At 39.5% G+C, this 12,110-nt stretch overlaps 1 protein-coding gene across 1 annotated transcript; it reads right to left on the reverse strand.

The window, feature by feature from the left end:
- Positions 1-2,455: 2,455 nt before the first annotated feature.
- Positions 2,456-6,979, reverse strand: LOC106514232 (eomesodermin). Its single transcript, XM_014003391.1, has 7 exons — positions 6,786-6,979; positions 5,270-5,889; positions 5,028-5,182; positions 4,719-4,840; positions 4,054-4,212; positions 3,824-3,885; positions 2,456-3,722 (listed from the first exon to the last, which is right to left on the reverse strand). The coding sequence occupies exons 2-7, from the start codon at positions 5,767-5,769 to the stop codon at positions 2,960-2,962; spliced, it is 1,761 nt and encodes a 586-aa protein (XP_013858845.1). The 5' UTR covers positions 5,770-5,889; positions 6,786-6,979; the 3' UTR covers positions 2,456-2,959.
- Positions 6,980-12,110: the final 5,131 nt, after the last annotated feature.

Raw genomic sequence — 12,110 nt, forward strand, 5'->3', positions numbered from 1 at the left:
GTGTTGGGACATTCTTTTGAACAGCCTTTAAAAGCCTGAATTTTGCCTGAAACTCTCAGACTGAAGAAGTCTCTTGGAGGAGAGACGAAACGTTTCATTAAAGAAGAACCCGTCCAGAAGACCTATACAATTTTTTTTCTTTTTAATCTTCTGGTTATAAAAATACAACAAAACAGAAACAGCAAGAAATAAAACTTACATAAAGACCCCTTATTCTAATTTATATTTGTTCAATAAACCAAGTTTAATCATTCTTTTAAACACAAACGATCCAGCATTTCTAACATCACTCTCCATAATTTCACTCCCTGTATCGACGTACCCCGTTCCCTCAAACTTGTTCGAAATCTATGCTTCACAAATATTTCATTTCCCTTTAAGTTATAGGAGCTTTCTCTTTTAACAAAATTGAACTATATATTCAAACGTAGCGTGTTTTTATGAGCCTTAAACACAAGCTGTAGAATACTGTAATCAAGCAACTCATGAAGTTTTAATAACTCCAATTGACAAAACAATATATTTGATGGGTGACTGTAGTGTTTTCTAGTAATAACTCTTATTGCTCTTTTCTGCAAAATAAAAATGGGGTTTATTATCGTTTTACATGCTTTTCCCCATATTTCAATACAATATATGAGGTGTGGAACTATTATTGCATTATACAACATATATAGAGTCATTAAATAACTCTCGAGCTTTATACAACACGATTTAAATGGCTGAGTCATCTCCTCGCCAGCATCTGCAAGGCTTGTTAAAGTTATTTATGAGATCCAACATAAAAAGTTTAACCTGACCTGTATTTAAAAATGTGTTTTGGAAAAGTTTGCTCCAGTTTTCCAAACATGTTGATATTCTGATGATGATGATGCGGGCTCGTACTTAATATAAACACAGCACTTTTATTCACTTGTCTTACCCAACAAATCTTTGTGTAAATATGTTTTAATTCATCAAAATGATCTGACTTCTCCATCCCAAACAGCTCTTCCATTGTTTACCTGTTTTCAGTCACTTTGGCTGTTTTTGTAGGCACATTTTGTGGCATCCGGTCACAAAATTTGACTAAAGTTTTTATTTTTACAGTGTTGTATAAAGTACCTCAAAGTGATACTTGAGTAAAAGTACAAGTATCTTATCATAAAAATACTTTGGTAAAAGTTAAAGTCTTCTCTAAAAATATTACTTGGGTAAAACTCTTAAAGTATCTGATATTTTTTGTACTTAAGTGTCAAAAGTAAATGTCTGACACAAAATCTACTTAAGAATTAAAAGTACTGAGTAAAAGTGAGCAGTTAGATTTTCCAAAATGACATTTATTGGGAGGTGACTTCTCAAAAAAATATTTTTTTATAATGGTGTGCAGCTGTGATGGGTTGTGTACAAGATAATAGGGTGTCAGAATGGTTTATATTTATACTTCTCGTCCAGCAACAATTAAATTCACTTTATGCAGCAGACAATTTATCAGGATATTAGTATTTTTTAAAGTAATAACAACTCGGAATAAAAAAGGTGAAATGACTTTCAACTTCTTACTTTTTTTAAATGTAGCGAGTAGAAAGTACAATTGTGTAAAAATGTAATCAGTAAGAGTAAAAAGTATGCTGAAAAATAATTACTCAAGTAAAGTACAGATACCCAAAAATTCTACTTAAGCACAGTAACAAAGTATTTGTACTTAGTTACTTTACAACTCTGTATTGTTAGACACAGAAACTATCAGTATAAGTAAGGAACTGTGCACATTTTGCACTTACTTTACAGATTTTTAACCAGTCTCCAGGAAAATATGGTGTACTTCTTAATAACCCATTAGTTTAAATTACAGGGCCACGTTTAAAATCAGTTTGAACGTGTTGGGAAAAGCTTTTTACAATGGAGAGAAACAGAATCGTCTCATTTGGCTTTTCTATTTTAGATAGTTATTTCTCTTCTATCCAAATGATGTTTTGTCATTATAAAACAATACGTTGACACTTGGGGACCATGGAGCCTCTGACACAAATGGGACTTTTGAGTCTATAGCTAAGTAATACAAGAGCTCCAAAGGCAACAGTATTCATGTCCTTCTCTGACATTTTGGACTGAACAAGCTGTGGCAAAACAAGCACAAGTTCTCATTGTAAGCCTATTACATCAAAGCGCTATAATACTCAGTTTTGTTCATAACACACATTTGTGAAGCCTCCATGTTTTCATTTACACAAAAAATCAGACTACTTACCTGTTTTTTTCGCTTTTATAAAGTAATCATTTAAAAAATAGGAGTTTTATTTGGTAATTTTTCAGAGCTGTTGGTGCAATAACAAAAACTGACCACTAGATGGCGGCAAAGTCCGCAGAAAGAGTAGCCTTCCTTCAGCGTGCATTTTAATTACAAAAGTCATGTTAAGTATTTGCAAGCATCATACTAACAGTTAAAATTCATATAAACAGAATGAAGACATTAACCCATGAAATTTAAATAAAAAAAAATTAAAAAATGCATTGAAACGGGAGCAAATCTGTTTTTTGTAGTCAAAATAAATAGATGTGAAACAGGACACGTATGCCTTTTATTATCAAATATTTGAGCTTTTGCAGTGAGGCTGTATATAGCATTTTATTCTCATCTTTTAAGAGTGCGCACACATTATAAACAGGCCTTCAATAAATAATCTGTAAACATGTCATCTCAATGTAAAGTTACACAAAACAATGTATGCAGCAAGAAAATATTCACCACACAGCTTTAAAAAAATATTTAAAAAAAATAAGGCAGCTTAAAACACCAAACACAATGATTTAAGATGTTAAAGCTTATTGTGCCGTCTCTTTAGTTCAAACATTTATCACTGCCAAAAACAAAATGAATGGCTGTCACGCAACAAAAGTAAACTAGTAGCTCTTCTTTACTGTGGCAGGTGAAACAAATGAGCTTTGATTTAAAAAAAACAATAAAAGAAAAAAAAACTCAGGGGTTTGCGTAAAAGGAGTAGTAAGAAGCCATGCCTTTGGTTGGGGGGGCTTCTTTACTGTAGGAGCCACTGGAGGACAAGTCTTCACACTTGATGTCCGCGCTCGGGCCGTTTAGAGACAAACGCTGTCGCTTGCAGGTGACAGAGTAGGACTCTGGCTTGTTGGGGGACAGAGCTGAAGCCTGGCCCTCTGTCCACGAGCTGATCAGGGCTTCGCCGCTGTGCACCTCCTCGTCAGTCTGCGCTTTAGCTTTCCCCAGCTCCTCGGAGAAGCCCGCCGCAGGGCTGGGCCTGGGCGACCACGGCAGGCTGGGGGGCATTTTTCTTTGGTACGCTGCTCTGGACCCCCACCCCGCGGACACGGCGGTGAACGGAGAGTCCGGGTAGTAGCCGAGCGAGTGCGTGGTCTGCATGGACAGCGACTTGATGCCGTACGGGAGGAGCGAGCCCGAGTACTCGCCCTCGTAGGGCGTCAGGTCGAGCTTGCTGCCGGCGCTCACGCCGCCGCTCCCCCCCTGCTGCACGGAGGCGACAAACCACCGCTGCGACACGCCGTCCTCGGTCGGGGCCGAGAGCAGGCCGTTGGTCTGCGGCACGGCCCTCTCGCAGTTGTAGAAGCGGTTCTGGGGGAGGTTGTTGACGAACTGGTCCTGGAAGAGGGGCTGCATTGTGTAGCGGGTGCCGGGGACAATTTGGTGGGCGCGGGGGGAGTCGTTGGGAGATGGGGTGAGGCGGTCGCTCTCTGGAGCTGTGTACATCCTTGGGGGGAGAAAAAAAACAAAAAAAAAACAAGAGCTAAAGAGACAGAAATATGTAGCAAATGTACTTTCAAAATATGTGAAAATACATCAAATACTCACGAGTCGTAGTTATCTCTGAATCCTTTTGCAAAAGGGTTGTGATCAATTTTCAGCTGCGTTATCTAAACCATTAAAATATATTAAAGGAAAACATGAGTTCAGGTTGTTCAAATATAATCAGGTATAAGGCAGGTAATTTACACTCTAAAATATTTTATTTAAAGTATATATATATATATATATATAAGCAGTTTTTGCTGAAGTACGGTGGGATTTCATTGTGCACTCACATCAGTGTTCTGGTAGGCAGTGACCGCAATAAACTGGGTCTCAGGAAAAGTAAAACACTGGGTTTTAACGTCACTGTTGAGGTCCTCCACCCCGTCCTCAGACACCTCCACGATGTGCAGCCGAGGCTGGTACTTATGCAGAGACTGCAGGACGATCATCTGCAGGAGGTTCAACAAAACCGGGGGAGAAAAGTCAAATAAAAGAAGGATTGAATTTACTTTATCAAGCTAAAACAACTCGTAAATTCAACACTTTTTTATATTATTATTATTTTTTAGGAGTGTAGCTTCATAATATCACGTTGGTCTGCACGCATCACGTGTGAGAAAAGGACTTTCAGGGGCTTTTTTTTCTTTTTTTTTTTTTTGTTCCATGAAAAACACCAAGTCTTATTTAATTTTTATATTTATTTATAACTTACTATAAATACTAAAATGTAATTTAGGTGCTTTTTGGCTATTTTCCTCCACATATTTAAAACAGGGAGGAAAAATAGGTAAAAACAAATACGATTTTTTTCCATTAACCATGCATTCATTATAAAGATTATTTAAAAAAAACTAAGTATCAACTTAGTTTAATTAAATGACTTTTATTTTGATGTTAAAAATTTTTTTTTTTGAGTGATGAGTAAACATGTTTAGTCTTATTTGGTTGTGTTTACCTGGGACGTGTTGTGGTTGGTTCCCTTGTTGTTTGTGAGTTTGAGTTTGCTGAAGGAGATTTCTTGTCTCATCCAGTGGGCCCCTGTGTTCGGCGACTCTGGATGGATGTAAACTTTGTTCCCTAAAATAAAACAATAAAAATAAAAAAAAAATAAACATTTTTTGAACTTAAAATTAAATTTAAAATACGAGTTGACTCAGTGTGTTGAGAGGGAGAGAGAAAAATCAGCATGGTTTAATCTTTAAATTAAGAAGAAGTTAAATGCATGAACATAAAATAAAAAGCTCTTAGAGTCGCGGTTCTGTACCTTGACTGCTGTTGTCCGCCTTCCCACAGGTGACCCATTTGCCCCCCTGGAACCTCCAGTGGTTCGGATCCGCCAGAACCACCTCCACGAACACGTTGTAGTGGGACGCGACGTTCAGACCCGCGATGTTAAAGCTGAGGAACGGGAACATCCGCCTGGAAAACGAAACAAAGACATCCAGAATCAAAACAGAATCCTTCCGCAGTGGCATTTTCCCCCTGGACCGGCTCGAGCCGCCTCACCTGCCCTGCTTGGTGATGATCATCTCGGTCTGGTGCCGGTGGAACTTGAGCCACAGCGGCCGGTTGCAGAGGTAGACCTGGGCCCTGAGGCCGGGGCCCGCGCCGCCGCCCAGCGTCACGTTGCTCAGCGCGGACCCGGAGCCGGTGTACGGCGGGTACAGGCAGCCGAGGTTCTGTCCGTGCTGGTAGGACGGGCTGAAGTGTGCGGAGGGAGAATATCCGGCCGGAGGCAGCACGGTGCTCAGGTGGAGAGAGGAGGGATACCTGGCGGCGCCGGGCGGGCTGTACACCGCCCCACCCGGGGTGTACGGGAAAAACGACGCTTCTGGGTTCTGCTTCGAAACGGTGTTCGGGATGTAGTACCGCTCAGAACCCATCCCGTGTTGTTCCGGGTACCTGTTACCCGCAGCGGACTCGTCTCCATCCGCGGCTGGCGACGCGCGCTTCTCCTCGTCTTTAGCGGCGGAGTAGGCGCCGCTGTCCCCCTCATCCCCGAGCATGATTCAGGTGCTGGCAGGAGTTTTAGTTTCTAATGAAACCGCTCCCGAATCTTCCCCCGCTCCGGTAAGAAAGTGGTTTTCTGTTTAAATGCCTCCTTTAGGCCTCCGCTGGAGTCTGAGCTGTTGGTAAAGACAAAAACGGGGAAAAGCTCAATGTATTTTGGTCGCTTCAGGTAGGAAAAATAAGGCCCCCCCAGGCAAAGAAAACGGTGAGATTGCGGCCTAAAATAAGAAAATGTTTGCGCACCAAGTCAAAAATAAATGATGATTTTTACTGTAAAATATTATGAAACTAATTTAGTCTTTATGCAGTGTTTAATTTTTCAAATTAGTTGCAAATTTAGCTGTTTTGTGGACAAACTATTTTATTTTAAAAACTCAAATGTGAAGTTGGTTAAATTCGAATTTAAAACACGTTTGGTTTTGAAATTTCGGCGCATCTAAATTTTGAAAACGTCCTCTGACAAAAAAATCCATTTCTTATTATTCTAATGAGATAAACCTGGGGGCCAATTTTTGGTAAATCACGTGACAAACCTGAAGTCTAGTAGAGATCAGAATCTGCTTCAATTAAAAAAAAACTATTTCTGCATATCTCTTCAGTTTTTGTTTTATTTTATTTGTGGTGCATATCAATTCATGTTTTTAACCCATGATGCGTTAGTGTTTTTAAAACAAATTTTAAAACAAATTAGGAAAATAAAACAAATTTATTTTCTTAGAATAAAAAAAAATCCCACCACTGTTTAAAGTGAATTAATTCTTATTTATGCACTTATTTTATTTTCTGTTCTAGCAAGAGAGTCACCATTAAACAGGACAAAATAGACACTTGTTTTATTTATTTAAAGGATTTTTGATGTTCCTTGGATCAGATGTAAAAGAAACTAATGAACCCAAACAACTCATAACATTTTAAGCACCATATTTAATAATAACATGTTAAACCAAATGTTTTAAATGAATCTTTGCACATTTAGACATGTAAAAAATAAAGCAGTTAATCATGAACTTACCAAGTTTCTTTCCCTTCTGTTCAGGGTCCAGAGGCATCAGACGTGAAGACGGGTCTTAAACAGCTTCGACCTCTGCGAGGAGCCGCTGAGCTGGGCTGAGAGGAACATCCTGTTGGGTTCATGGACCAGAACCAGGTGGAGTTTTTCAGGTAAACGCCGTGTTGCGGAGGAGTTTGTGGTGCTGATCAGAGTCCTGCTCTCAGCTGCTCATCTCTCCTTGTGGCCATGGCAGCCGCAGACAGCAGCTCTTTTTATCAGATCTGATCACCAGGGGAGGGGCAGGGGGGGATCCTCAGCATCACAGCTCCTCCTGATCCGTCTTCTCACATTCACACGCAGGCAACCGGGCTCTGGATGATGTCAGCTGGCTTTACTTTATTTAATATATTTTAATCACAGTAAGGGGAAAAAAAATGTTGAAGGAAACTTTTCTAACTTCTAGCTTTTATTTTGCAGTGAGACAAAAATCAGCCCTGAACTGATCTACGTTAGCCCGACGAGTGCTTCTGATTTCGTTTTAGGGATCTGATAACCTGTCAGAATGTGTGATGATTGAGCAGCTGCGCTGTTATAAACTCTGAACATTTAGGTTATCAGTTCGAACTCTCGTAAGTTCAAAGAGGGATTGAATGTATTGGATCATTTTAAGAAAAAAAGTTCTTTCAATTGCTCTGTTTTTTCATGGAATATTTACCCAGAATGCTCCCGCAACCTCTTCCAGCTTTTTCAGAATTTCTGCATGAAGTCGATCCATTCACACACAGTCCAACTCTTGCCTTGGCTCCTAAAAGCTTCTCCTGCAAGCCCCCCCTCCCGTCTGTTTTGTCATTCTTTGCTTCAAAGGAAGCCCAGGCTGCGTTAACGGCACACCTTTTTAACAGCTTGATGGCCCACTTCACTTCACTCTCTTCTCCCCGCACCAGACGACGCTCAGCTTCTGCTGTTTGCTCGGAGACAACATTTCCATGACAAAGACAGCGAGGGGGCTCGGGGCAGAGCAGGTCCCCACCTCTGAGATAAACATGCTGCGCATAAAGACAAGACGAATCCAAACTGCGGGGCCAGCAAGCAGTCTGTGCTCTAATACACTTCTGCTGGCTGTGGCGACGGAGGGAATGGAGTTGTGTGATTGTAGCTCGTGAATGTGGGTGGGGGCCTTGAGTGGCTCATTTCCCACAATCGTTTGTGCTGCTATTCATATTGATATCCTCCTGAATCTTTGTAGGGTCAGTTTGGATTGGGTTGAAACAAAAAACAACATGCAAGTCTCCTCCTTTTTAAAGTTTTAAAGATTGGGGGGAAAACAAACCTCTTAAAATGACACATGTAATGAGAGGCTTTGATTATATAAAAAAAACAAAAAACAATGACTCAAAAGCAAGAGTGACACATGCAGCACATTTCCTCACAAATCTCTTTAAGTTTCATCTCCAAAATGTGATTTTACTAAGTGTTTGTTAAGAAGGACTCATGGGTCCAATTTCATTAGACTGATTTTTTTTAAATTAATTTATTTATTTTTCTGGTTTAACAGTAGCAAAACCTTAAAAACTCCAAAGAACATTCAGGGTTGTTTTAGTATAAGAAATTATGTAAAAAGCAGAACTGACTCAGTGTTGCTTAAGTCATTGATTTTTATATTAAACCGTGAATAATAAGTCAATTTTAAACTCAATAGTTTTGATCTTTAAGATAAGGCTTTTGTGGAAAGACTATAAAGGAAACTATCTTACCTGTTGCAGATGAGTCCCTAACATAAGCTTATTGAAAAAAAAGACACAAGCTCATAAATTCTAACATTTGTTAGCTACACATAATCACAAAAAATAGCACAAGATTTGTACCACAAAGTATTATCATACATCATACACAAATATTACATTAGAAGAGTAAGCATGTTTTAGGCTATGAAATCAAAAATACTGCTTGAAATTTTTATCCCAAATTGTATGACACACCATCAGATGCAGTGTGCCACTCTATGGAATAAGTCCTCCACGTTCAGCCAAGTCCTGGCGCAGGTTTTTAAGGTTCATGTGCTCTTTATTAGGTGATGCAGTTCACTGTGTTGTGTGCTGTTAAGAACTGCTTAAAGGAACTCACTCGGTAACTGCTCAGTTGTGCTCAGGTGAAAAGGAAAAAATAAGGTGTGGAAGTTTAGAAGGTGAGAAAAACTCAAAATAAGGAATGTAGGAGCAACTCTGAGGTGTCACAAATAGACCTAAAATCAAACAAAACAGCATTAAAACACAGATGTAGTGGATTTACTTTAAACATATGTCCACTTGTTCCACTCAGCTGAATTAAGTCAAGTTACCGTGTTCGCTTTACATTTACTTAAATGTAATGTGAATGCACTACATCTGTTTTTTGTTTTGTTTTGTTTTTCTTTTTCTTTTGTGTGTGAGCTTTTGTCACTTTTTTCGTTGAGGCTGTCAACTTTTGTCTTGTGAGCGTTGATGGGAGTGTCTTGCAATTTGGGATAAAAGTCTCAATATTTTAAATCTCATGCAACATGATTACATGAGTAATTTAATATATGTTTCACCATTCTAGATAGCTCTTAATGATCTTAGCTTAAAAAAATAAAAGTTTAACTCTGACTCGTATAGATATGCTAAAGGTTTTTGCAATACACCAGAGTGCCAGAGTGGATTATTGTTGCCTTTAAACAACTATAATTTCTAACATTTCATAGATGTTCATAAAAATGCTATTTTTTATACCTACAAGTTTCTATCAATTTTATATTACACTTTTTTTACACAATTATGCGGTTATTGGCAAGCACAGTGTTAGTAGCAGTCAGCTGCAGCATTTCCAGGGCAATAATAGCCGTTTATAGTAAAAATAAAAAATAAAAAACTGCAGTTTTTTGGATGGTGATGTCATTTAAAATGCAGTCAAATGTGCACTTGTAAATTTAAATGGAAATTAAACCTTTATTTTCAAATTCACCAGGTGTTCCCCAGCTTGTCCATTTGCAGAAATTAAAATAGTAAGAGTGACAAACATCTTTCTCCACCTGCACCGCATCTGGTCAAAGTGCCTGACTTAGCTTATGGGTGACACAGTCACATGACTTACAACATAAGTTTATGCTTCTATTTACAAAAGTAGAAAACCATATAAACCGTAAGAACAGATCGTTAAACATCTGACATGTATCCTTACACAACAGTAAAGTCCGGATAGAAAAATAAACATGTCCAGAAAGAGAATATGTGAAATCACAATGCTGTACTTCAGGTTGGAAAACGCCTTTTTTTTTGTGTAGCACAAACAACTCGCTGGTGACAGTATACTCTATTGCCCCTTTTCCACTAGCACCTCTGCAGCACGGTTCAACTTGACTGAACTCCGTTCAACACAGTTCAGTTTATTTTCCTTTACACTTCAGTAACAGCTCTAGAAGGTGGGCTCATTGTAAAGTTGGGTGGCCCCAGAGTCAGGAAATTGACACCACACACCTCATCAGCTGGTGGCCGTTATGATACATTTTGCTATTTGTCAGCTACCATTAAACATAGTAGAAGTTGACGACCCCAAAAAGATATGCAACACAACAATGGAGGACATGGTAGTGTTGTTATTTCAAATGGCGGATTGGGTTGTTGTGAGAGTAGCTCTTGTGATGTAACCAGTGACTCCACCCCCTAACCAGTCAGTGACTAACAGTCTTCTGATGTCATGTTTTCAGGGCAGTATGGTCCACTTGGAACCACAGCAAAGTATGTTCTGAACAAGGGGCTGGTTCCACAAATCTTTGCTAGTGGAAAAGCCTTGGGACCGTGGAGAGCCAATTCAAACTGTGTTGTAGAGCAGTGTTTCCCAAAGTTGGGGTCGGGACCCAAAGTGGGGTCCCGAAACACCAAGGTGGGGTCCTGAAAAGATTTTTAGAATTAATGACATTTTTGCCTTAGTTGTTATAAAGGAGTGAGGTTAGTATATTTAAAATGGATAAATGTAGAATAAAAATATTGTTACTATGCCCATGTTTTGTTGACCTGATACAAATGTTTATTATCATCCAAAATTAGCTGGGGGCACAGGTCTCTGCTACTGTTATTTTGTGGGTCAAAAGCTGAAAAGTTTGGGAACCACTGCACTTTGGTTCCCAAAGTTGGGCTTGGGACCCAATTATGGGTCATGAAGCACCTTGGATAATCTCCAGAAATCAATTTAAAGGGTAATAAAATAATTGCTGATGTAATATTTTCCCTATAACTATTATAAAATCACAAATTTTTTTTTTTTTTTTTTGCTTGGCAGGTTTGAACCCCAAGTTGCAGAACAGCAATGAGATTGATCCAAAAAAGGTTGCAACAAAAAAGGTTTTATTAACAAAAACTAAAACTCTGGCGTGGCAGCAAAAATGTACTTGGGAACTAGAAAACACTGACTGTGGAGAACAGGATACAAACAAAGCTCTGACACCAGACTGAAGACAGAACAGAATATAAAGGAGAACTAATGAGCTAAAACAAGATACACCTGGGAGACAAACATGGGGAACAGGTGAGTGGGCGGGGTTGGAGCAAAGACAGGCAGGACGAGGTAAATATAAAAACAGTACAGAAAGCAAGAGTAAAAAAAACACTCACAACAGACACAGACTGTGGCAAGAACTTTATTTTAAAAATAATTGAGCCATTGTTTCAAGTGTTTTTCACCAGTTTTATCATGCATTTTTCTGTTTGTCCTGCTGTTCACAACAGATTAAAAACTAATATAAAACATTTTCTATGTTTCGCTCATTTTCCTAGAACACACAATGCTGCAAGGCTGTTTTATGTTTATTGGGCAGACAGTCTGTTGAATGGTCTCCCCCTGTCCTCGCAGTGCTCATTGAGCAGCTTCCTCTAGCTGTGCCTGCTTTTTAACACGTCTAAAGGGCCGTTTCTGCTGTTTCTGACATCTTGCCATCCTGCAGGTCACCCCCACCCTGCAGCGCTAGTGCCAGGCAGGAGGAAAAAAGCTGGTGACCTGGCCATTGGGGCCTTGCCCTAGGCCACCTCTACCCCGCTGACAGCAGAAGGTCTGTCGGTCTGGAGCCGCGCCAGGAAGTCGTGCACAACGCAGCTTGTGATGTCACGACAGTCACGCCCTTTGAGGAGAGATGGGCTCGAAGAGTTTTTGCTCTCCCTTTCAGCTGACCTAAAATAATTTTCACTTTGCTTGATGGGATACCACTTTGCCTTCCACACACGATCAGCTGCGATCATATAGCTGAACAGAAATATGTTCAACAAATATGTGGCATAATTTACTGTATATAGAAGGAGCTCAACTTGGATCAAATCTTCCTAATTAGAAATTTTTACA

Source organism: Austrofundulus limnaeus, unplaced genomic scaffold (assembly GCF_001266775.1).
Source record: "Austrofundulus limnaeus strain Quisiro unplaced genomic scaffold, Austrofundulus_limnaeus-1.0 Scaffold18, whole genome shotgun sequence".
NCBI classification, from domain to species: Eukaryota; Metazoa; Chordata; class Actinopteri; order Cyprinodontiformes; family Rivulidae; genus Austrofundulus; species Austrofundulus limnaeus.

What these genes read in the sequence shown, in the direction of transcription:
- LOC106514232 (XM_014003391.1), bottom strand. Translation starts at nt 5,769, where the DNA reads ATGCTCGGGGATGAGGGGGACAGCGGCGCCTACTCCGCCGCTAAAGAC. An exon ending in CTGCCTACCAGAACACTGAT is followed by an intron (nt 3,886 to 4,053) that starts GTGAGTGCACAA and finishes TTAATGGTTTAG; the next exon opens with ATAACGCAGCTGAAAATTGA. An exon ending in TTCAGAGATAACTACGACTC is followed by an intron (nt 3,723 to 3,823) that starts GTGAGTATTTGA and finishes TCTCCCCCCAAG; the next exon opens with GATGTACACAGCTCCAGAGA.